Source organism: Thamnophis elegans, chromosome 2, assembly GCF_009769535.1.
Source record: "Thamnophis elegans isolate rThaEle1 chromosome 2, rThaEle1.pri, whole genome shotgun sequence".
NCBI lineage: Eukaryota > Metazoa > Chordata > Lepidosauria > Squamata > Colubridae > Thamnophis > Thamnophis elegans.
Window position 1 is genome coordinate 103,757,559 of NC_045542.1, and position 22,942 is coordinate 103,780,500.

The window sequence follows — 22,942 nt, forward strand, 5'->3', positions numbered from 1 at the left end:
CTTTTAAAATTGTTTTCGTAAAGTAATCTATTCTTTTATATTCTGAGCATCTGGTTTTATTACTTTTACCTTTTTTGTCAGAATAGATTACATCCCGGATTCTTAACTGCCACTTGCACTTTGCTGAAGTTCAGAATTAACATTTTAGCTTGTCACAAATGACCATAGTATGAACCCAGATCAGATTATAGTTGAAGGCTAACAGAAAGAATAGTAAATCAACAGAAAAACGTCTTGCTTAAAGATAAAAATGCAGGAATAAGAACAAAAAGCAGAAGGAAAAGTGCCGAGATTTTAATAGATACACACAGCATGGGCTAAATGGGCTAGAGGTGACTTCTATCAGGTCATAAGAAACAATTGTTATATCTTCTGGAATGTTGTGAGAAAATTGAAAGCAATGCTAGCCACAATGCCTAGCTTGCCAGTTGTTTGACAGCTAGCAGCGCAACACAACTGCAGCAATGGTACCATGGCTTTCACTAACTCTTCCTTTTCTCTTGCAGTGCAACTATGTCACCTCCTCCTTTTAAGAGAAAGAAAATTGGCAAAATTTACAGCTATCATCTTCCACTCAAATCCTGCCATCTTTCCTCTATTCAGAGTATCCCTTGAGTAGAATTTTCCCCACAGAATTCTGGATTCAATATTCATCTTTATTTTTCCTAAGGTAAATAAATTGCTATCATTTAAAAAAAAGCCAGATTCTACAGTTTCTGTCTTGAAAGCTTCCAACGTATTTAATTTTACAACTAGGAAACATTTGCTGATGTATAACCAGTTTGCTTTTTAAGGAATAAATATGAATTCTGGCATATGTTCCAGAAAACAGTCTTTCTCATGAAGTATTAGGGCTATAATTACAGATGTTGAAAGGTAGGATTGTGTCTTGAAGAATATATTGCACATTTTGATATTAAAGAATATCTAATCTAATCCCACAAAACATATCTGAACTTTAGATCACTTCTGAACTTACTTCTAATTCTCTCAAGTAATGCCAGTGCACTTAATCAATATATTTGTCATTTAGCACCACTTTTCTATTTGTTAAAAAATATATGGCAGTGATTACAGATTTTTAGTAGTATTTATTTATTAAATTTATATACCACCAATCTCACTTTAATGGTTTCAAGCCATGAAACATTTTTTTAGGAATAACCTCGCTTTCTGCATTTTCAAGTGCTGTATATAATGGCTGTGGCTTGTAAGTAACCCTGTATTTCTTCTGAGATTCAACAACCAATACTTACATGGGCAATGTCCCCCTTGGTGCCAATGACCCTATCTTGAGAATGCTTACTGAACTCAACATAATGGTCATCCGTGAAGGAATGCCTGCGAGGAAAAAGCACATCATCAGCCAACTACAAAGAACGAAGCTTTCACTCAAAAAAATGTGCTTTTATCTAGTATATGTGAATACATCTGCAATAGCAATAAGACTTTCACCTCGTGTTTTACAGTACTATGTACTGTGTCAGTATATTGTCCTCAACAATCTGGATCAGAAGGATGAGTTAACCTTGAGCCAGACAGCATCAAACTCCTGGCTGTGGGCAGAGTCTGCCTGCAATACTGCATTCTAACCACTGTGCCACATGGTTCTTTGAATACACAATACGCAATAACTGTCAGGAACTAATAGAAAAAAGTATCACACATCTTGGCTACTTTAAAGAGCCTGAATATTATACAGTATTTAAAACCAAAAAGTTTTAAATATTAAAATATTGCCCGATTAATGGCCTGCTCATTCAAGACAATTAAATCACCATAAAGGAGTAATGTTTGTAACCTTGGCAACTTTGTGGACTTCAATTCTTAGTGTGCTGGGCGGGGAATTGTGAAAACTGAAGAACAACATCTTAAAGCTGCCAAGGTTGAGAAGCACTGATTGCTAGAAAGTATACATACTTGGTTTCAAAGACAGATTTCATTCCCCACAATGCAGAAAGCGGCTGGCTCCAGGAAGCAGATGTCAGCAATAAAGAACCATCCTGCAGTTTGGGAAGAGAAGTCAAAGCAGACACTCTTTAGGCATGTGGACAGCATGTGGGGTTTCTTTTAAGAGAAAGGGGGATTTCTACCTATGTCACAATGTACAAAATACTCTTCTAGGCAGATAATACTCTTGCCAATTTAAGGTAGTATGGTCACAATTATACAAAGATAAAACCACTAACATACTATTGGCTTGGTCTGACCAGATGGTTATTACAAATCAACTGTACTGAACAATGATTCCATTTCAGGCATAAGCCAATCATCTCCAAAAATCAGAAAATAGAGACTGGTTTTGGAAGCTCATCTCTTCCTCCATCTTCTGAATGTTCAGAAAAAAAGTTTTAAAACATAATGAATAGAGTGATCTATGATAGGTTACAGGTAATCCTCAATTTATGACTGGTCATTTAACAACTGTCAAAAGTTACATCCTCAAAAAGGTTGCATTATAAAACATCACACTCCACTCCCCCATTAGTCACATGATCATGATCTGGGTGCTTGCCAGTTGTTCACATTTATAACTGCTTGCCATGCAGCCCACAATCATCTGATTGCCATTTGCAGTCTTCTCTGCCGGCTTCCCCAGAAAGTGAATATGAAAGACATTCTTTGGCAGGCAGCTCGTCCAGCCAGTCCCCAGAGATGAGTAGGAATTCCAAGTGGAGAGCCGAGATGCAGTGTAGTAAGATAAGGAGCACTGAGGGGAGGTGGGAGAGGCCCTGAGAAGCCGGGTGCATGTCATGCTTGTATCTCTCCCAGGAACTGAAAATCCTGCTTGGATTTCAGCAGGGAGCATTTGTAGCTCCTGAACAGAGTCAATCAGGTTCTCCCTTCCCACCCCCGAGACACTCTGCACTCCCTACTTGGGATTGCTAAGCAACCCTGTACAATCACTTAACACCTGAAATCAGTTATGTGACATCTTACTTAATGATCCCTTCACTTAGTAAGGTTCAATTGTGAACATAAGTCAAGGACTACCTATATTTTAAGCAATGACTAAAAATCCCACCTAAGTCAATAAAATCAGGCCGTAACATCCTGTTGTGCTATTAAACACAACTTGTAATGTTTTCTCATTCCTGGAGTTTTGCCTAATCTCCCAATCCTTATGAAAGAGAGAATGCTATTATTAAAGTGTACCTGACCTGAATATTCTCAGTCTTTTCCTTACCCTGGATGGTTCAAGATGCGTGATAGCAGAGTTATGGCACTTGTAGCTGGCCTCCTCCTGCCCGCTAAAGACATTGTAGAGTTTTAGGTGCCCTGTGCAGGTGCCCAACATCAGGAATCGCTCCCGTGCAGAAAATGCACAACACGTAAAGCCACTTTCATCTTCATTTGCTTCCCGGAACACAGAAATTGGACGGAACCTGGGATATGAAAGAGCAACTAAGTAAGAAAATTAATTTTCAGGAAAGGAAAAGGAGAAACAGGAGCAACAGCCAAACGCGACTGAGGTTGGGCAGCTGCATCTTAGTCTGCTAGGAGAAAAGACACGGCTTCAGCTTTCTTTGTAAAGGAAGAAGGGTCTTGCCAATAGCTCAGAAATGCTATAGAGGTGATATAGCAAAGTCTTCCTTGTGGTCCCAAGGCAATCAGTTTTGTCCAAGCCAAGGTATGGCACCCAAATCCACTTTCTAAATGGCATGGCCCAAAAAATCGTAGGAATAAAGAACCATCTTCCTTACCTGCTAAATATAAGGTGTCTATCAAAGCATCCACCATCTACCCCGCCATACTTTGGGAAGGCTGCCCTGCGGGTCAGCCGCGAGGTAAAGTTAGTTGGCGCTTGGCGCCTCTGTTTTGGCTCAGGACACTGGTGGGGTGTAAAAAGAGAAAAGGGGGGACAAGTAGCTACAGGGTTTTTGCAGCGCGCATGCTGCTCCCTAAGGTACTCTGTGATTATACTGTCCAAGGTGGGAGGGGAAGGAAGGTGTCTGTCCAGCTGTTTTTTGATAGCTGGGCTCTGACTGTAGGCGCCGTGGTCTGATTTTTGCCGAAGCACTCTGATTTTTCTGCCATTGCAGGGAGATGGTCTCTCACGGATAAAGCTAATTCTGCCAATCACTGGGGCGTTGGTGGCATGAGATGGGCCTGGCAGTGCAAGTGGGCCCTGGCAGCCAGCTGGTCTTGGCTGAGGGTGAACAGAGGAAGCACCAGAAGCAACAGAAGGATGGTTAGTCAACCGGGCCGCAATGCCATTTGCTATGCGAGGGGTACGAGGCAGAGACACAGGAGATGAAGTGGCAGGAACTGGGGTGAAGGCAGAGGAATGAGAAGCTGCTGTCATGGGTAGATCTGCCTCCTTTGTAAGAATGGTAGCAGTTTCTCCTAGCCCTTTAGAGATGAGATGGTTCCTGATCAAAAGGAGCAGCTCCTTCTCAGGAAATGAAATCCTCGACTGGGCCACCACATCTGCCTTCTGCAGTCGGGCCAGAGAGACATCGGTCCCAATCAACAAGGGTTTTCCTGAGACACGCTCTATCAGCTCCGCAGCGTATTTGCAAAACTTGACATGCTCGCTGCGCTTATCCTGCAGCACAGGCTCCTTCATTAGCTGCTGGATCTGACAGCTGCTGAACAGGGGCAGCTTGCTGATGATCTGCCGGACTGTACTACTTCGCGACAACCCAACCAGAGCTTTGCAGGCCAATGCTCGGATCTGGTCTGCATCTGTAATGGGCATTTTGACAGAGAGCAAGGATAACAGCACTTTGATGCCATTGTTTGACTGCACCACGTTCCACATCTTGGCCAAAGTATGCTCACTATTCCTGGGTGTTTGGGGGAGTGCGCGACGAGGTGTGCCAGAGATAAATTTGCCAATGCTGGAGATGCGATTGTCTGGACCACAGACACAGTTAATGATGATCTGAAGGGCAGATTTCTGGATTTCTGCATCGTGAATAAAGAATTCACCCTCGGCAAGCCCCAAAATGATGCTGATACCTGGAAAAAAGAAAAAAAATTAAGTGAAACATTAGCAAGTAAAACTTACATTAGTGTAAGAGAACAATGGCTCTGCTTGTATATTATAGGAGTGATGTCTCTTTTGACTCATGTAATGCTGCACAAATCTGTGTTTATCTAGTGAAAATGTTGAGCGATACACAATACAGACTAAACCTTATTTTTTCCCACCTGCATCTCAACAGACCCCATTGCCATGAAATAAAAGAAATTCCTACAAGGATTAGTAATAGAGCAGTCAAAAAGAGTGTTAAAGGCAGCTTCATTCTAAAAATCCCTTGAACATCTCATTCTTTCAAATAATTCTTAATGTTATAGCACTAGATTCTCTCACAATAATGATTAGGAGGGTATAATTCCGTAATGGTGAGCCTATGACATGCGTGCCACAGGTGGCATGCGGAACCATATCTGAGGGCATGCGAGGTGTTGCCCTATGTCAGTTCCAGCATGTGCCAGCTGATTTTCAGCCTTTCGTAGGGCAGGGGGAGGCCATTTTTCTCCCTCCCCAGGTTTCAGGAAAGCCTCCCAACTGCCCAACAGGACGTCCACAGGCTTCAGTGAGGCCTGTGCACATGCGCGCGGGGGAGGGGGAGAGGATTGCACACCCTTTTGGCACCCAAGCAGAAAAACATTCGCCATCACTGGTATAATTCAACGTAATAATTGGAAGTGAAAATTCTAAAGCTGGTGTGTGTGAGAGAAAATGAGCCAATAACGAACCAGATGTCTTTGCTTCTAGTTTCCCTTTCAAATCTATCTATACACCTTAGTGAGAGGCAGAGAACAAGCTGATGAAAACAGTGATGTATAATACAAACCCTATTCTTTTTTTAATGTGCTTCATACATGTTGTCGCACATGTACAAAAGGAGTGAAGCATAGGCTGCAATACTGTTTTAATCATTTGGACAAAAGCAGCAACATCCTACATATGTCTCTCCCCCTGCCCCCCAACCTGAGTTCATCTGTTCAGACAGATGAAACCATCCAGTTAAAAAAGGAATCATTTGTACTAACTAGAGCCATGCAGTCAAGAGGATCCTTTGTCACAGTCCATTTGCTCAGAATTTAAAGTTTTACATTGACACTGGTATTCGTAGGAAGCACACCGAGAGATGAGGTTTCACCTACCCACAATAGAAATAGATGTTCCTCCCTCATCCACGGTATCCACTGCCTCAGCTAACTGTAACTGAATTTTTGGAACCACAGTGAGGATGGCCAAAACATCCAACGCGTAACGCACCGTGTCGTTTCTGATAAATGAAAATGAAATACATATAACTCAAAGCATTATGAAACCTATTAAAGGTAAAGTGAACTGAATAAATTCACAGGATAGTCTTTTTCAAAAACAAGAGAGTATATTGTTTTTATTAATTTTATGGGGAACTCCAGAAATCTGTCAGGTACAAACAAACTGTGTTAATATTAATAAATATAGATAGTTGTCCTGGAGCAACTGTCATCTCAACTTATAAGGTATTTCATATCCTGTTGTTCTCTCACCTTGCATAGTAAGTCTTCCAATTGCATGCTATTGAAATAAGCTGAAGCATGAGCTGTACACAACATAGCTTGAGAAACACCTCTGCTGGATCCCAATAGAGCTGACCTGGTCCATATTCTATTAAAAACTCCATCATTTCCACAATCTGTTCATGAGTATAGGAACAAGCCTACAAGTAGAAGCAAACATTCTAATAGCCTTATCATCACCTATCTGGAGAAATTAAGACAAACATTTTATAAAATAGTTTTTTTAAAAAAAAAAAATCTAATCTACTTCTACGGAAATCAAAAACTATTCAAAAACTAACTACAAAATTTAAAATCTATAAAAGCGCAAAGTAAAAACAGGAGCATATAAAAACCCAATGACCTGATCCACTATTTTAAATTGCAAATCCAAGAGCATTCAATGTTTTTAAAAAATCTTCCGTTTATTAGATTGTAAAGAATGTAGGTTTAGTGGTCTTTTGCGAAGAAGAATTTGGAGTAACGAAATCATCAATGAAAACAATTCAACAGATTCTACAGGTAACATTCTGTAAAAAAGGACAAGGATTCTGTGCATTGAACTGGATCCTCACAGCCAGCTGAAAAGTGGTACAGTTAAATTGCAGCCCCAGAAAGAATGTGCCCTAAATTGGTCTATGACAGGGGTCAGCAAACTGCGGCTCTGAAGCTGCATGTGGCTCTTTCCTCCCTCTGCTGCGGCTCCATCACCGGTTGGCACCACAATTTTGAGAGGAGCTTCCGGGGGGGGGGGGGGGGAAGCACAGTGTACCCGGAGAAGACTCTATGGAAAGGGGAGGGTTTTCCAGTTGTCTCCACAATTGATAGGGCTTTCGATTATGACAGGTAGAGGAAAAAGTACGGCGCGCTAGGAGGAGACTCTATGGTGGGGGAACTGAATTTCCGGTCAGCTCCAGAATTGAACAGGGGACTTCCAGTTAGGACCTTTGTGGCTCCCGGTGTTTTCTTTTCTGTGGGAAACAGGTCCAAATGGCTCTTTTGAGTGTTTTAAGTTTGCCGACCCCTGGTCTATGAGATGTCAAATACAATCATAGTAAGGACCTTGTATTCCCAGAAGTGATATCAGTTGCTGTATTAGATGTACAGTTAGTCCTTGATTTACAGCAGTTCATTTAGTAAACGTTCAAAGTTACAACGGCACTGGAAAAGTGACTTAAGACCACTTTTCACACATATGACCATTGCAGAATCCCGATAGACACGTGATCAAAATTCAGACACTTGGCAACTGACTCATATTTATGACAGTTGCCGTGTCCCAGGGTCATTTGATCCCCTTTTGTCACCTTCTGACAAGCAAAGTCAATGGTTAAGCCAAATCACTTAACAACCGGGTTACTAACTTATCAACTGCAGTGATTCACTTCACAACTATGGCAACAAAGATCATAAAATGGGGGGAAATTCATTTTAAAAATGTTTCACTTAGCAACAAAAAATTTGGGCTCAACTGTGGTCTTAAGTCGAGGATTACCTGTAGTTGAAAACACTTTTTTATATCTCTCTTTGTTCTCTAGAAAAGGCAAGAGCTAGTGGTTTATTACTTCCAGCAATGTACTGCCCACCTTATATGGAGGCTGTGGATGGACCAGAATTCCACCTTCCGTGCGTTGAAGTGACTGCTTCACTTGCTCTACTTTGATGGCAAGATGTGCCTCAAAATACCTGCGCATGGCCATGCAAGTATGTTTTCCAGTCTGACGGCTAGCAAAGATCTCATCGTCACTTAGCAGCGCACCTTGGGTTTGCAAATTTAAGATATCAAGAGTGCTAATCTAAAATGAAGAAGAAGAAAAAAACAGGCTTACTGCAGTTTTATTTTTAATATCTAAAGATTCATTGTTACATCAGTTAACAAGTTCATTTAGCCACCTCTCCTGCTTCTTAGTTTGCTGGTTATTTGGTTCAAATTTTTGCATAACCAACCTAAGGAATCCTTCTAAAACCATAAGGTGCTCATTTGCAGGTATGAATATTCACTGTCCAAAGTATCACATAAACTATCTAAATGGAATACATGTAAGTTGGTTTTGGACAGAAAGCCACATTTGCCTTTGAGAACAGGGTGGCTAAATGGAGATTCCAGCATATTGATTATTATTGTTTGATGGAAACTTTTGAAGGAGCTCTTAAAGCCTCAATCAAGACTCTCAGAAACTATACACAACCTTAAGTTTCTGTTTAACACAAAGCAGAGTCAAGCTGAAAGGCCAGTCCTGTAATGACACTCAACTTTGCCATCCAAAAAAAAGGAGGCAGCAGTTATGATGAAGTACTTAAGAAAAGCAAAATACAACAGTTTTAAGACTTACCAAGTTAACTAGGCGCCGTAAGCCATCATGCCTATCAAACAGCTCTAAAACTGCACGGAACGAGAAACAAATAGAAAAGAACATGGTAGCATGGCAGCAGCCTGATGCGTGAGAGCATTCCATCAACCACAAGGTGTAGTTCACAACATCTGATAGCACGTGGGGGTGCATGCATACCTACAGAACAAGAAAACACTGTGATCGTTTGTACTTTTAGTAATGGGAACAATATGTAGACAAATCCACCAGCAAGTGCTGTGATGAAAGGGATAGCATCTATTGTTCAATTTTAATTACAAGGATGACACACAGCCTACAATCTTTTGGAGCCCTTGAATTCAACAAAGTTAAAAATGAACATTCATGATACAAATACAGAATACATCCAAATTCCAAAACACTACTACAAAAAATAAATAAGTGGTTAACATGAACACAGGATATCTATGCTTGGAAGATAAATAAATAATTGAAACCAACAATCAAAACCAAAACAGCACACCACAGAATTCTGATTAAAAAAACATCAAAAGCTGTGCAATCCTTTCTTTAGAACTAGTGGATACACCTTGCTGTAATAGAGTCGGATAAAATCCATGTTATATTACATGAATAAGTGTGTGCCTTAACTATTGCTGTCTTCGAGTACAGAGACTCTGCAATATTCATTTTCAAGCCAAATTTAAAAATGTATAATGTGTCTCCCCTGCTGAAATTAACAGGATACTCTATACAAGCAAAAAAACTCACCTTTCAATAAAGATATGTTTCTAATTGATGACTTGTTCTCAACTTCAGCAGTTTACTAGTAACTATTATCCTGTTATAAGCTATCACACAAGTACGCTCAAAATTTATGCTGGATTTCCCAAAAGGTGACGATAGCTGGAATAGTCTAGTCCCCACTTGAAATAGGCAAGCCCTTTTCAAAGCGAATGGCCTCTGGTGGCAGGATGTGCTCTTACCCTTTCCATGGCATCCTGATTGTAAGACAAATAGTATAAACACATGGAGACACCTGTGGCTGCCATAGAAGGGCGAGGAATCTCCAGTAGCTTCTGTACTCCTCCGTGAGCAACAAACTCCGTTGCAAACTTGTTGTGGAGCAGCAGAGATGCCAAATACTGCAGACGAATGCATAAAATCAGTCAATTATAAGGCAAGACAGGGAAATTACTACAATTAACCTAGCAAAGCTTTCCACTACAAATGAAATATTCTTTCTTGTGTCCTGTGAAAAATGGAGAAGAATAAGATTTCACTCCATTGCTCTCTTTAAGAAAAACTGTGATTGAAATAAGAACAGATTCCAATTCAAATGCCTTGGTAAAGTTTATATAGGTAATGTTCTGTCCCCAAGCATTCCATAATTATTACATAATTGTCCATATTTAAATATACAGGTTTTTTTGGAGGATCGGTATATGTCAGTCTTCTGGTAACTACCAAAATTTAAAATGCTTTTCCCAAGCACAAATTTCACAATATTCTCTTCAACAAGATGGACTGAACTGAAATCAGCAAGAATTCCAGAAAGAGCTTTCAGTTTAAAATCAGTATCTATGTGCATGAACATGTTTTTCTTCAGAGTTTTGTATCTGTATTAACTTATAATGAGTTTAATGAGTATTAACTCATTGTGATCTGTATATTTTGAGTAGAAGACTCATGATCTATTGCAAATCAGAAACATTCAGTTAGCAATTTGTTTTTAAATTAATTTGCAAGCTGCTTTGTTAGTGAAATGAATTTATACACCAAGGAAAAAAGAAGAGTCAAATCTTCTGGATACCATGCAGTCTATACTGCATAGCAAAGAGGTTTACAGAGTGAAAGAATACTTCTCCTACACACACAAGAGGATTAGGGGTAAATCCCAAGTAAGAGGTTTCCAAGAAAACAGATTCTGACACCCACAAGCCATACTAGGAGGCAGGAGCAGGTGAGAGGATCAAGGCAGGTTCTGAGAGGGGAGGTTTAGAATATCCAGTCTTTCTGTTCAACATTTCAAAATTTATAATATGCATAAGAACTCTGTGAGTCTTGACACCACTAAAACACCTTTTGTCTTTAATCTGGAGTACTGTATAGCTCTTAAAATATAGATCTGGAAAATAACAGAAATAAGGGGTAAATATTTCCCCTTATTAAGTAAGTATTCAGAGCTGATGCTCTTTCTATACCAGTTGTTAGTCAGTACCAGTCCAACTTCTTCCAGACTAGTATTTCAGTATCCATAATTTTCCTTCCAAACAGTAATGGCAATACTTGGCTAGAGTAAGCATCCAATTAGATTACACTGATATTAGGCCACAAGGCCTCGTGTTTCTGAACAAACAGTTCATAATGCTATTGCTTACCTTTAGGGCTTCAAAAGTAAGCAGTACATCATTGGTCCGTTTCAAATCAATATAGAACATCATCAAATCTCTTGATCCAAGTTGCATGAAGATAGGCAGCAACTGTTGGAGGAAATGTGCAACATACTCTAAGAAGGTCATCTTAAATATTTTCTTTCTCCTAAATCTACAAGAAGCCAGATGCAAAGTATGGTTGACCAAGATTTCTACTATGTCACGGATGTCAAACTCACCGCATCAGGTTGATGTAACGTGACATGCTGCAACGTTTTTTTCCTTTACAGAGCTGGGGTGGGTGTGGCCTATGTGTGAAGCATCCGGCCTACGGGCCACCAATTTGACACCCCTGTGCTACATAATCTAGAGGATGCCACTTACTATGCAGCTAACCATTCCCTCTTATATATTTTTAGATTAAAATATGTAGCTGGGAGGGAAGGGGAGTAAGAATGTTGTTCTGGTATATTACTTCAGTATTTCTTTCCAACACATGCATTCTTTATAATATGATTTATTTTTCTTTATAATAAAGAAATCTGCATAATATGGGTATCTTTATTTATAATAAAGGGGTATTATAATATGATCAAAATATTAACATCCTGTTGTAAGGCAAGCACATAACAAAGCACAATTAATTGGAAAGACAGTTCCAAAGATTATCTTTTGCTCTTTGCAGAATGCCTCTGCGTAAGAACATACCTTGAACGTAACAGATTATGATTCTCCATAATAAAGTGTAATTTCTTCCCAAAAGAAATGCAATTATCATGTATCCTTCTGCTTTTTTAAACCTACCTCTTGATACTCCCCTAGAGGAGTCAGATACTGCAGAATCAGTCTTTGCTCTATGGCGGGGGTCAAGGGATACAGGTTATAATTTGTGCCAATCACCCAAGGAGACATCTCAGACCAGCTGCTATTAGACAGTTCAACAAACATCCTTTCTGGTTCAGAAGAGAAGCCGAGTTTTTGTTTTGCTTTTCGGAAATTCTCTTTTTCGTGTTGCTTCCCTGATTTTTTTGCAGCAGAATTTACCCGACTACTTGTCTTGTGATTTGAGTCAAGGTTAAATGAAATATCCATGTCCCCCGTCACTTCCTCCTGCTCACCATCCACAGCCATCTCCCCATAATCCATGTCCACAGCTTCTTCATCTAGAGGCAGCAAGGGGTCGGATGGCACTTTTCGAGGACTAGGACGCTTATTTTCATGCTTTGTGTTGGTTTCAATGACTTGCAGTTCTCGCAAACGTTGAAGGACAAATGCCACCTTTCATAAAGAGTTGAATATGCGTCATTTTAACACGGTTCTGCTACACCAAAATCAGTTTGCCCAAAGAAACTCAAAGCTATTATTATTATGCCCTTCACTTTCCAAAAAGGAAACACATAGAAGAGGAGCAAAAAAAACCAACCCGGTGTTAATTTCAAATGTTCAATATTTAAATACACCAGTTTTGCAAACTTAAGGTCGCATATTATTATTCTAATACTGTAAGGAAGGACAGGAAACTGGAGTCAGGGAAAAGTTATCTTGCAAAACCAAACATGCTGATATATGAATCTATTTTCTCCACTTGCAAAGAAGAACATTTCTAAAATTTGCTGTAGAATAGTAACATGCAACCATTGCTGCAGTTTTTCTACATTCATTGTGATAATGCTCCAGGGGCTAAATGTTCAATACTTGTCTACAATATGTTATGGATATTTCCTGTTTACCAATAGGGAATTTTCATCTCTATAGTTGGCAGCAATATCTTGATTCTCCATGGCACCTCCAAGCAATCCAGTTGCGAATGTCCTTAAAGGCTGATCAGCTTCTCGTGCCCATTTGAAGAGATTCTCAACAATGCCTTCCTAGAATTAGGGGGTGGGAGGGACAGGACAAGAGAGGTGTATTTAGGCAAGTTAATTTTTTCACAGCTTACATTCCAATACAACATCTACTCACATATAAGTCCCATAATCTATACTGGGCTTTGTTCCAAAAAGAAACTTTTCAGATTAAAAAAGCAGATGAAGTTGTTGATACGATCAACATTTAAAGTAATAAGTTCACATCCTGAATGATTTTTTTAAGCATTTTCTTTGATTTTTTACATGGTAAGATTTCCTACTAAGGACAAGCACTTTTTAAACTGGACAACAACATAATTTTTCATCAAAATTGTTGCCATCAAGCATGAAAAAATTTCTGGCAATACATAGGAGCTTTTATATAGTTCTTCTCCATGTTGGCATGTAATTCAGAAACTCAGTGCAAAAATAATTCAATTCTGGCTACTAACTGCAAACTGTATCGGGGACTGTATGGTCACACACAGATCACACAGAAGGCCCACTGAATGCATTCAGGTGCCAGGTAAAGCCAAAAATTCTTCGTCATAATATCAACTGCACTAACTCATTCATTCCTACCTGTTCCTCCCTTCATAAAAACAAACAAATAAAAAAAAAGAAATGTTTAGCATATTGTGTCTGATTGCAGCCATTCCATAACTGCTGAAAAGCAACTGAAACACTAATCCTAGCAACTCTTGGCAAATCAATACCATTCAATAAAAAAAACCTTTCTATTTGCCTTGACATCTGCAAACATCAAGTCTCGGAGAATATAAGAAATACTGAACTATTTTATATGTATGAATTTAAATGTCTATAAATATGAACATAAATAAGAAAAAAAGATAACTATTTTATTATTTATTTATTTGGCTTATTTATTAACACTCCCTCTCAGGGAGGGGGCTCTGGGCAGTTTATATCTCTCTACAGTATATATGGAATGAGGGCAACTGACGCTTGTTGTGGGGCATCCCAAGGGAATATTTAAGGTACAGGATTTTATTGTTCTTACAGTTTTATGATTATTTTATAGATATTGGTTTTATTGTTGCTGTAAGCTGCCCAGAATTACTTAAGAAGGGTGGCCATGTAAATGAACAGAATTTTAGCCTTCAAAATAAAAGTAGCTATCACCTGGAGTCAATTAATTGGTATTATATATACTGCCTGACTGTGACAGAAGCAATGTTTTCAGTCACCTGGAATTCATTCTTACCAGCCTCCCAAAACTGTCAGAGCAAAGTCTACTAAGATCTGCACCATGTTGCTTCTAGGTCTATCTTCCTATCTCCCATACCTTCTCCTGAAAGACAACAGCAGTTTCCAGCCCAGGCATAATGTCCAACAGGAGTCGGCAGGCAGCTGTGTTCAGTGGAGGTTCTCTGCTTGTCATGACATAAGCATTTACCAGCTAAAAGAAAAATTGGGGGGTTATTTCTGAAAGAAAGAAAAAGTTACATGTCAGATCTGAATGCCTTTCTATTTAAAGGAAAAATGCCAGTCCAGCAGAGGCTGCATTTTGAAGAAGGGAGGGATGGAGGGGGGGAGGGAGGGAGGGAGGGAGGGAGGGAGGGAGGGAGGGAGGGAGGGAAGGAAGGAAGGAAGGAAGGAAGGAAGGAAGGAAGGAAGGAAGGAAGGAAGGAAGGAAGGAAGGAAGGATCTGAATTGAATTTCTCCTACAATGTTTATTCATCTGGAGTCAATAGTTTCAGGACAAGATATGCTGGGGAAAAGTTAAATTTGAAAAAATCAGTTTTATTTCACAAGCCAAAAACCACCCACAGAAAAAAAAGTTTTCAAATCTATATTATGCTTTATTACTATTATCATTTTTTTAAAAAATGGAATTGTTTAGGTTCCTCCATTAGCATTGTAAAAGTCTTGATAGCCTTAAATTACATAGAAGGAAAAGATAAGATTACAATGCAATTTTAAGAGCATTTACTTAATATTTACACTTAATTCAACTGTGCACACTTATGTCCACTTCTGCACAGGATTCTGCTGCACATATTACATCTTTAAGTATAGCAACCTATCCAGGCATTTGAATTCTTCAATACATTAGTCTTTATCAGTTTTTGCAAAATATAAGGTTCAAAATTAGAGCTTTAGTCCATTTGTCATTGTACATAAATTCTTTCAGTTTACTGGAGTCTACTTCAATTTCAATAACCACCTTGAATTTGTAATTTTCTGAAAAATACAATGGAGGCAAAGGGCCCTTTGGTAGACAGAGATAAGACAGACAGAGTTAATAAGGAAAAGACTCGTTTTATACTGCTTGCATCATGATTTGAATAAATAAGACTTAGGCAAATTTTATACAAAGTTTTGGAAATTACATTCCTCTTTCAAATCTAAAACAAAACGAACCCGTTAGCACACCTTTTGCATCTTGACTAAAAAAATTAAGTAACAAGCTACCAGTTGCCAAGCAGAAATCTATACATAAATTCAAAGGGCAAACCCACTGCATTCATGAAATCATCATTCTTGAAAAGAATCCTCAGCAAGTGTCCAAGCATACATTTTGGGTCTGCTCGACCTGTAAAACAAACAGACAACAGTATCCATTAATAGACTACACACTCACTAGCAAACCTACATAGAAACAATGCAGAGAAAACAAAACAAACATGTAAAACAACACATTAGCTAACTGAAGTTAAGTATGATTAATTGAATATCTTGGCAATTCAAAAATTTCCACCCACAAATCAATGGAAGAGAAATATTGGCACTGAATTTAAGTAAAAAAAATTGTATTCACAAATTTATGTAAAATTATATTTTAATTTTATAAACCTATAAACAAGCCTTCTAATCTTAACTGTTGGCCAATAATTCTTAAGTAGCTTGTTTTAATGAAAAGTCCAGTCTGTAGCTCGGGTGTAGGATGAGAATGGAGGTTCATTCTCTGAGTTTGTGGGTTGGTTTCCGAACGTTTTGTTACCAGGCTAGGTAACACCTTTAGTGGAATTTTGGGAATGTCAGTGTTAGTGTTCTTCTATTTATAAGGGTTTTGTGTGATCAGTAGCTCTTGTGATAGGAAGGTCACATCAGGTGAAGCTCTTATGCTGGGTCTTGTGAGGGATTGTGACTTTATTGAAGCCTGGCACTCCACAAGTAATTCCATCAACAGACACAATGATCTACAACCAGCCTACAAACCCCTGAGAATTCAAATCAACCGCAAAACCAAACACCGACAGCACCAACATTCAACCAGCCAACAACTCCAATCAGCACTTCAACTCCCAATGACCCTCACCTGATGTGACCCACACATGAACCCCTCACCACTCATCACTAGACCTTCACTTGATATGACTCTCCCATCACCAGACCTACTGACCACACAAAGCCCTCATAAGCAGAAGGACAGCAACATTGACATCCCCTAAATTACACCGAAGCTGTTAACTAGCCTGGTAACGAAACATTTGGAAACCAACCCACAAGTTTGAAGAACGAACCTCCACTCCCACAAATATTGGTTATTCAATATTTATAACACACATAAGAACAAGTTATTTTTGGGTACGTGAAAAAATTACAATACAGTTGTACAATCACGGTCTATATCTTAAATTATAGAAAAACATTTATATTAGTTGAAAAACCATCTATTTGTTTGGTAAAAACAGGTCTTTCACATTTTTTTTGTTCCAGGCCTCCCATATAACATTTAAAGTAAGTTACAATGTATTTTTAATTTGTTTAAAGATATGTCTCTGGAATATTTTAAGAAGCAAGAATTACAGAAACTCCAAAAAGCAATTTAGTTGCAGGCTGTTGTTAACATAATTATTATGTTGATTTAATGAAATCACCTACAATGAGACCAGATTATTTGAGGGGCTACCTTCCCCTGCGAGTATCAAAGTCAATGGGGAAACTGGCAGGAGAGGTCACAAATTATAAGATGTCTTGCTTAATTAACAGTGATTCACTTAAAGACTACAGCAAAAACAAAGGTTATAAAATCAAGTGTGGTCATGTAATGCCTTGCTTAATAACCACAGCTTAATAATAAATATTTTAGTCTTAATTGTGGTTGTAAGTTGAGCACTATCTGTATGAATCATGTCTTGATGTCTTAATGTGGTGTCCAAGTAATATCAGTTAATTTATATGGATTGTTTAAAGGTAGTAAGCCATAATTTTACATATTTTTTGTCTTAATCTCTGCAACTGTGGTTGAAAACATACGAACTGTGCCTGGTGTTTATTTATGGTTTTCTTTCTTAGCCCCATTTTTTAATTTAAAAAAAACTCTACCAATTCTCTAGTTAATTCAGAGAGATACAAAAGAGAAGCACTGTGATACTTTGCTCCTTGGTAGAATTCTGATAGAAAAAATATGGTTTAAGGTGATGTATAAAGACAGATAAATGCTTTCTTCTCAGTTTACCGGGATGCCTATCATCAAATGGATCTGGATCTCGTTTGCGATACTCTTCTGTTTCCTTTTCAATCAATTCTGACATTCTAGAAACAGGAAAAAAAAACAAGCAATTTGTATTTCTCTTTAACATTTCAATTGTTAAAATTAGAAAACCATGATTAACCAAGATTTTAATTGGACTACATAAGATCAAAACATTACAGGCAGTCCTTGTTGAAATGACCATTTGAAGTTACAATGGTGCTGAACAGGGATGTACTTGTACTTATGGACACTGCAACACTTGCATGATTTGAGCTCTTGGCAATGGCTCACAGTTAAAGCTGCCCAGAGTTGCTTGATGGTGAGATGGGTTGCATACAAATTTCATTAATTATTACAGTTGCAGTGCATTGCAGTCACATAACTGCAATTTGAGACTTCCACTTCCATCTTCTGACAAGCAGAGTCAATGGGGAAGTCAATAGGTCCTAAAGGGCAATCATGTGACTGCAGGATATTGCATATGTGCAGGATTCACCTAACAATGGTAACTGGGAGTGCCACAACCGCTATTGTAAGCTAAGATAGTCAAGTGACATCTACCTTTATGATCACTATCTATATTTAACAACATTTCAGCAAAAAGAGGCAAACACTATGCTCTCTAATTAATTCATCCATCTAAAAACATGCTTGAAATGTCCATGATCTACATAATTTCTCTATATTGTTGAAAGTTTAATAATGTCATCTTTGCTACTTATGGAAGTGATAAGGTAGGAACTGTGAGGCTTTGAGGCAATTCTCAAGCCAAAGACAGCCATCATGTAAACATACAATAAACGTACAACTTCACAATTTCCAAATACTATCCTACATCTTCATTAATTTGAAAAAGTGGAAGGAAGAAGTCACTCATTTAAATCCTAAGGCTATAAGAGAATTTACATCTTCTAACTGCTGTGGGTAATCAACTCACGAGTATGGTTTTATTCTTGTTTCTGACACAATTTGTCACTCAAACAAGCTGAGTCTGAGTCTTCTGCTGTATAATCAAAGAAATAATTTTAGCTATGAAGTGTAAAAAATCTGGTATTTGCTGCCAAATCTTGGACAGGGGAGCTTGATAGCTAATGTTACTAGGAGCAGGAAAAGTAAAGAGCAGGAAAACCAGTCCATTGCTTTTCTGTTATTTTCTGTTACTTTCACACTGCTCAAAGCTTGTGTATTAGACTATAATATGCAAATCATTTGGTAGAGCTGTTTCAAGACTGCCTGAGGTCTTCAGACCATGAAATTTCCTTGCTCAGAAGATACTTTTGCATAACCAGAAAATTGATACCTGCCTTATCAAATGATGTGCACAAGCTTAGTAAACAGAATATAAAAATGAAATTATATAAAAGTTTACCTGTGACTAAGCCCTATTGAGATTTGCTTCTGAATGGTGTCATTTCCACAACATATTCCATACTACTTGACCACACCTACCGGGTAAGAATGGGAACCATGTCTTGTCCACTGCCATGATCTTTCTCCCATTGCTCTAGCAAAGCAGTGAGCTCAGCCTTGGAATCTACAAGCTCACAACATGAAGTCATGACTCACTCTAAACAAAAGAGAGAAGCAATTAAGATGAGATAAAAACATCCTCAATTCTTATTGCATTCATTTTCACACACACACAAAAAACATTAGATTTCAAAATCCACCAACTTTTTATAAAAACAATTGAAATTGGGGAAGTTAAGACATACATTTTAAAAATATCTTTGTATGCACTAATCACGGAGATCTTCAGCTTGTTTATGTTTTTAAAGCAGTATTCTCTTCTATAATAAGCAGTTGACACCATATGCCAACATTTCCAAATGAGGTGCCACTCAAGATGAAACCAAGACAATAACTGTGTTTAATGTTATTTACATGAACTAAAATACAAAGCAGCTAATATGATTACCCTCCAATCATATTTGTAATCAGTTCCCTTTCTCCCATATTAAAAAATTACAACTAATTACAGCTTTTAGGAGTCATGGCCATGATTTCTAATCCCAATGTGTCAGATTATAAAATTTTGGCTTATAAACTACACTCGCTTTCATTCCATCACTCAAAAACAAAGGGTTAATAGTTCTTTTTAATCTCTTCAATCTACCCTCAACTCTCAATTCTCTCTCAGAACAAAAGATTTTAGAAATTTTCTCCACTGAACATGAATGAAGTAAGTGAAATCAGCCCACAGCAAGTTATCTGGACCAAGGAAAATATTTTTCCTCTGGAACGTAAATATTTTGCCCAACACAGGAAGGGTAAACCGGACAAAGAGATAGTAACCCATTAGAGCACCCGCTAATTTGGACAGATAGATAAGGATGGCTCTATCTTTGTAAATGTTTTATTTTCGAAAAAAAGTATTTCAACAGAAAGGCACCAGAATTCAAAAATTTTCTCAGCTCCATCAAATGAGAAAATAGGTTTAAGGTTTAATGGATTAAATAAATCTATATTCCACATAGTTAAATATTATCCATGCAACTAAATAAAGGAAGTTGTAAACATAAGAGTAATTAATTTAACAAATCTCCCTTTGTTTTGATTGACAAAGCTCAAAAAAAATCCAAAACAGAGATCCAAGTCAGACCTTTTGTTTGGGGTTGAAAATGACATTTAGTTGGATGAAAGCCAGTGTTAAGTATGATGACCTGCATCCCAGATTTTGATTCCCAAAAGCTCCATCCACAACTTCCAAAGCCATGTAAGAACTCAGCCCTTCCTTTTCTGGACAAATTGGCAGTGGAATCAAATTCTGGCAGGGCTCATTTTAAGTATATAAGGGAATAAAACAGTGGTGGGTTGCTCTTACCATCGCTACCGGTAGGCTGATCGCAGACTGTTCATGCACGTGCCAGACGTGCACTGCGCACGCCTGCGCAATCCACCGCCCCTGTAAAAACCAGCTGCTTGTTAGGGCTCGTGCTGGCACTGCACACTGTACACCTGTGCGCAGTGTGCCTTTTGGCATAAATACAGCTATAGAGCGCAGGCAGGCAGATGAGCCAAACCAGCCACCATACAGGTATGCTCTCTACTGCTCCAGGCTGCTGCCAGTACAGCCGTACTGGGCTGTACCCGCAGCAACCCACCACTGGAATAAAGAAAAAAATAAGGAATCCATCCAATACCAAACTGTCAGCTAGCACTCAGCACTACTCAGGAGTAGCTTTTTTTTCATTAGGAAGGTTCAAACAAATTAATGTATCATTTTAGGGGATTGTGACACCACAAAATCTGAGAATCCTAATCTAACCCTTTGTGCTTCTACGGTGCCTTAACCAGATGACACTGGAAAGCCCTCAAGTAACATAGAATATAGCCTTTCTCAGCAATTGCTACTGAGATATAAATTGCCTCCAATATTGAAATTAACATACATCCATTATACCTCTTGACAGCTTTAGCCTTCCCAAAAGCCTGCAATCTCCTTCAAAATGATCCAGGTTGGTAACTATTTTTTCATCAACCACATATTTCTAGGTAGAAAAGAATGGTGATGAATAACTTGGCAAGAGATCTGATGAAACATAATAAAGTAGCTGTAAGAACATACAACCCAAGCCTCAGAAATATATGATGTGTCACAAGGAAATAGAAGGAATTTTAATTTATAAGATTTGATCACTGGAACAACATAAACATTTAATGAATCATCTTATTGTTTCTTCTAAAAATATTCATATGCATACATCATTTTTAAAATATGTTTGTAAAGGGATTCACTTAAATTGCAAATTTAAGGAATTTCTCACCCATATGACTGATATGTGTCTTCCTCATTCTTGGGTCCTCTACCAGAGCCTGAGAGTTTGAGGGTTCTGCATAGCATCTTAACCACTCTTAGTATTAACTCTTTTAGACAAAGAAATCTAATGTTGTTTCTGGGATCTGTTGGAGCCACAGCATCTAATGGTGGTAGGACTTTTTCCTTAATTTCCACAGCCTCTCTAATTTTTTCTTCAGGCCTTAGTACTTCTCCAGCTTCCTCTTCTCCTTGATGTTGCTGTCATTTCACACCACTACATCTATCATCACTGCCATCTTCTGATCTTTGTCTACTACCATGATGTCTGGTTGCTTGGCCAATGCCTGCTTATCTCTCTGGCTCTGAAAGTCCCACAAGATCTTAGCCCTGATATTCTCTACAGTCCTATGTGGAATCTCCCATCTGGACTTGGGAGGCTGCTTCTGTACACAATGCCCACTACTTGGTTGTGTTGTTCAGTGAATGCTATTCCTGCCTGCATCTCGGAATCTGTCTCTGAGGCCTCTCTGAATAATCTGCACCACAGGTCCTGTCTAGTGTGGTAGACCCTTGTTTCTATGGATCTGGTGCGGAATGCCTATTCTTGTGTTGCTGTGATCAGTGTCTTTTAGTGCAGCCCCTTCCAGCCACTGGTAGAATTTCCCAGTGTCAACTACCTCAGGTATCTGTCAATGGTACATCCTATGTAGGGTCTTTCTTGGCTTGCTATCAGTGTTGGGTTCCGGATCCCCTTCAACCGGTACGGTTGGAACGGGCCCGGCGTCACCCACATGAACACACATAACGCGGGCATGCATCGTACCTGCTTGCAATGCCTCCGCAAGCCTCCATGAAGCTCCAGCTGCTTAGTGGAGCGTTGGGCAGGCACGTGCTATGCACGTGCGTGGAAGCGCCAAAGGCCTAAAGGACAGGTAAGGAGCTCGGGCGTGCGGGTGGGCCCTCCGGAGCACTGGACCGGACCGGTCAGACTTTGGTACGCTTGTACCGCCTGCAACCCACCACTGCTTGCTATGGCTTTTTCCTCTATTTGATCTTCCTCCCATGTCTGCTACTGACTCGGGAATTCTCTCTGCAACTCATCTCTGAGTGCCATTTTACTGTTGTACTCCTGCAACTCTGGGTTTCATCCAGGACAATGGCCTTGACACTCACCAGACCCCACCCACCCTCTTTCCAGTTGGTATACAGTCTCTGGGCTTTGGACTTGGGGTGGAAACTTTCATAAATTGTGAAAGAGTTTCTAGGTTTTCACATTGGTAGCGTCCATATCTTTCTTTGACCAGCTCATATGCAGCAGGTTATCTGATGACTGGCAGGGCTTTGGCCTGATGGTGAAAAACTTGATCTTCCTAGCTCTTAGGGACCTAACTTATCCTTCAGGGGTAGTTGGATATTGTTGTCTTCCTTGCTTTCTCATCATGATTTCCATGAAACTGGGATATCTAGGCACTTGTGGCTGGTCTATATATTTCTTATGTGGACCAATGGTAGTTTCAACCCAACAGTTTTAACTATCTTCTTTCTCTTGACTACCATTTGGCCAGATTCCTTCAGTCTGAATAAACAGTCCAATGTCCTCACTTAGATGATCACCTTAGCATATGCCATACTTGATAGCCACTTGTGTCAACTGCCTCAAGTTGACTTCTAATGTTGTCTTTTATAGTCCCATTGAA

At 39.0% G+C, this 22,942-nt stretch overlaps 1 protein-coding gene across 3 annotated transcripts in view; it reads right to left on the bottom strand.

The window, feature by feature from the left end:
- The window catches only part of DCAF1 (DDB1 and CUL4 associated factor 1), a 46,399-nt gene that overhangs the window by 19,079 nt on the left and 4,378 nt on the right, over positions 1–22,942 (bottom strand). For 2 of the 3 annotated variants that reach the window (XM_032209384.1, XM_032209382.1), the window contains exons 2-17: positions 18,935–19,052; positions 17,468–17,544; positions 15,525–15,598; positions 14,348–14,461; positions 12,925–13,062; positions 11,999–12,472; positions 11,201–11,302; positions 9,806–9,964; positions 8,841–9,017; positions 8,094–8,303; positions 6,499–6,668; positions 6,121–6,245; positions 3,705–4,965; positions 3,188–3,386; positions 1,921–2,003; positions 1,257–1,341 (exon numbers count right to left, since the gene is read on the bottom strand). In XM_032209384.1, coding sequence (XP_032065275.1) covers positions 1,257–1,341; positions 1,921–2,003; positions 3,188–3,386; positions 3,705–4,965; positions 6,121–6,245; positions 6,499–6,668; positions 8,094–8,303; positions 8,841–9,017; positions 9,806–9,964; positions 11,201–11,302; positions 11,999–12,472; positions 12,925–13,062; positions 14,348–14,461; positions 15,525–15,598; positions 17,468–17,544; positions 18,935–19,044 — 3,558 coding nt within the window. In that variant the 5' untranslated portion in view covers positions 19,045–19,052. Of the gene's footprint in view, positions 1–1,256; positions 1,342–1,920; positions 2,004–3,187; positions 3,387–3,704; positions 4,966–6,120; positions 6,246–6,498; positions 6,669–8,093; positions 8,304–8,840; positions 9,018–9,805; positions 9,965–11,200; positions 11,303–11,998; positions 12,473–12,924; positions 13,063–14,347; positions 14,462–15,524; positions 15,599–17,467; positions 17,545–18,934; positions 19,053–20,888; positions 20,977–22,942 lie in introns of all 3 variants that reach the window. The other variant, XM_032209383.1, reaches the window with a different exon arrangement.